We start from the raw sequence: 2,597 nt of genomic DNA on the forward strand, positions 1-2,597 counted from the left end.
ACTTTACTTGTATGTGAATCCTTTGTAGTATATGTATGTTTACTCTGTCCTCTCGAGACACACAGCACATTACTTTCTTTTTTTTAAACACAGGTATAAATACATACACTCATATACATTCATCCTTATGAACACACTCACACATTCTATGGACATTTCTAAGATACTGAGCCGACAAGTCTTGAGATTGAGGGGGTGTATGTTTCAAAAGTTTTAGGATTTTTTCTAGTCCCAGGAACTAATAAAAAAAGACTCTCCAATAAAGTCTTTTTCTAATCCTTGTAGAAAAAGTCCCTCTCGTTTGGTTCCTAGAGATTTTTTAGGGACTTTTTCTAGTCTCTGAGACTAAAAAGTCCGTGAACCAAACACCCAGTGAGGAAATCATCGAACAACTCAACTAGAGGGTCGTTCAGAAATACAATACATTCGTCGTCTCGTTTATTCCATGGAGAATAGCTAGCAGGGCAGCAGATAAACCGTTGTAGTACTCCGGAACGGTCAACGGTGGGTGCGTACGTGCGAAAACGTAGGGCAGCGCTGCTCTAGGCTCTACATAGCCTCTGGAGCAGCGCGGACCGGAGGACGCCGTCGCCGTCGTCGTCCTGTAGAGCAGCGGGCACGTCGACGACGACGTCCTGCACGGTCACGCCCTCCACGCGGTTCACGCACGCGTGCTGCACCTGCAGCTCTAGGGACCGGAGCGCGCTCATCAGCCGCGCCGGCGCGTGCGGGGCTCGTCCCGAGCTCATCACGCGCACAGCCGCCGCGTCCTTCCCCACCATCCGCACCTCCACCACGTCGTCGCCGGCCAGGTGATGCAGGGAGGCCCCGGAGTGGCCGCTTCGGGACGAAGAAGCGGACGCGTTCGCCGTCTCCCACCTCGCGGCCGCCGCCTGCCGGCCCTCTTCCTCGAGCCGCGCGACGCAGGACCGCAGGTCGGTGATGTAGGCTACGGCGTCGGCGAGGAGGGAAGCCTTGTCCATGCGGGACACCCTGGGCACGGCGGCGCGGAGGTCGCAGAACCGACGATTCAGCTTGTCACGGCGCTGCCTCTCGGCCTCCACGTGGCTGACGGTGGGCCCCTCAGGCCGCGGCCCGGGCTTCCGCCCACGCCGCTTCGTCGTCGATGCCTCGAGGCTCTCCCCCGGAAGCTCGGAGTCCGGCGACAGCGAGGAGCTCCCCGCAGGCCACACGCAATCTCCGTCCTCGCTCTTGGCCGGCACGACGGTGTCGCCGACCAGCCATTGCTCGGGGACCTCGCAGGAGGCGAGCTCGAAGACCTGGTGGTGGTGCCCCTCGGCGGCGGAGAACTGGGAAGGCGGCGATGACGGGAAGAATGGGGCGTACGGGGAGAGAAGTTCGTCCATGGCCGGCGCGTACGTGAGTGTCGCTCCGCTAAGTGAAGAGCTCGAAGTGGGAAATTAGCCAAGGGGTGTGGGCGTCTTTTGTACTGGTGAAGTGGTGACACATTTGCGGTTAAGACCTCGCTTAAATGATGTGTCGCCTTAAAGGTAGATGCCCTTTCCGATTTGCATTCCTCCCGCGAAAAACATGTCCGTTAGTTTCGGATTGGAAGTCTGTCGCTAGCTAACTAGCAGACATAGTCATTTATAAAAGAAAAAGTTTTCCTTGAAGTAAGTTGCGTGGATTTTGAATTTGGGTCAGTCTGAGTGGGTGAGAAGGAAGCACACGACGCCGGCAAGGCCTTGGCCAGGAATGAGCCGTAGTAGGCGGAGGTGAGTTCGGCACTTGACGGTTCGGGGTGAAGGGGATAGGGGGTGCAGGTTCGCTGGTTTAGAGCCGGGGGCGACGGCAGGCACTGCGGTGAGACAGGCCGATAGGAGGATAGGGCGGTGAGGTCGGCATGAGAGTGTAGCCGACCGCAAACGGTCGAGGCGAGTGGTTTGGCCTGGGCTGGATCAGTAGCTGTCAGAGGAAAAGAGGAACAATGCATACTAGTCCGAGCTAGAAGACGGTGCAAGATCCATTGGATCTTGTTGGAACTGTTTAGATAGAACAACAAAAATTGATTGGGCACAAAACTGTTTTTAAGCGACTGACCCCTAGCCAGTCCCTTTGTAAGAGTGTTTTCGCATATATAACTTAATTTGTAAATATCGAAAACCAAATTAAGTGAGAGCACACACAAGTATGTTAGTGATAAATAAACTACAATTAACATATATACACATACAAAACAAGTAATTAGTAATGACAAAAATATGTTAATTTCACATGCACTCATGTATTAACTTGATTTCCCGTTCGACTCTTCTCCGAGTGAAGTCTGTTTATGTGAAGAAATGTTCTTTGAGAGGCGTTAGCACATACAAGCACTCTTGCTATTATGCGTGAGAATTTGCATGAACACTCTAAATAGAGTTGCTGACCATGGGGTTTTCAAGTATTTTCGAGCTCTCTGACAATATCTTTGACTCGGCGAAGCAGGGAAGATAAGAGGTTTTGTGAAACGAGCGAAAGTAGATGTGCGTGAAAGAGTCGATGGAGACTAGAGGTTAAGATATTGGTGGAGACGGTCTTTCTAAGCTAGAGAAGAATTAGTGCTCCCTAATAATATTGTATAATGGTTGGTAAGG

General features: G+C 52.3%; 1 protein-coding gene across 1 annotated transcript; it reads right to left on the minus strand.

Moving 5' to 3' along the window:
• Positions 1-542: 542 nt before the first annotated feature.
• On the minus strand, positions 543-1,399 carry LOC119299862 (transcription factor MYC2-like). Its single transcript, XM_037576997.1, has one exon. The coding sequence runs from the start codon at positions 1,365-1,367 to the stop codon at positions 543-545; it is 825 nt and encodes a 274-aa protein (XP_037432894.1). The 5' UTR covers positions 1,368-1,399.
• Positions 1,400-2,597: the final 1,198 nt, after the last annotated feature.

This window comes from Triticum dicoccoides, chromosome 5A (assembly GCF_002162155.2).
Source record: "Triticum dicoccoides isolate Atlit2015 ecotype Zavitan chromosome 5A, WEW_v2.0, whole genome shotgun sequence".
Taxonomy (NCBI): domain Eukaryota; kingdom Viridiplantae; phylum Streptophyta; class Magnoliopsida; order Poales; family Poaceae; genus Triticum; species Triticum dicoccoides.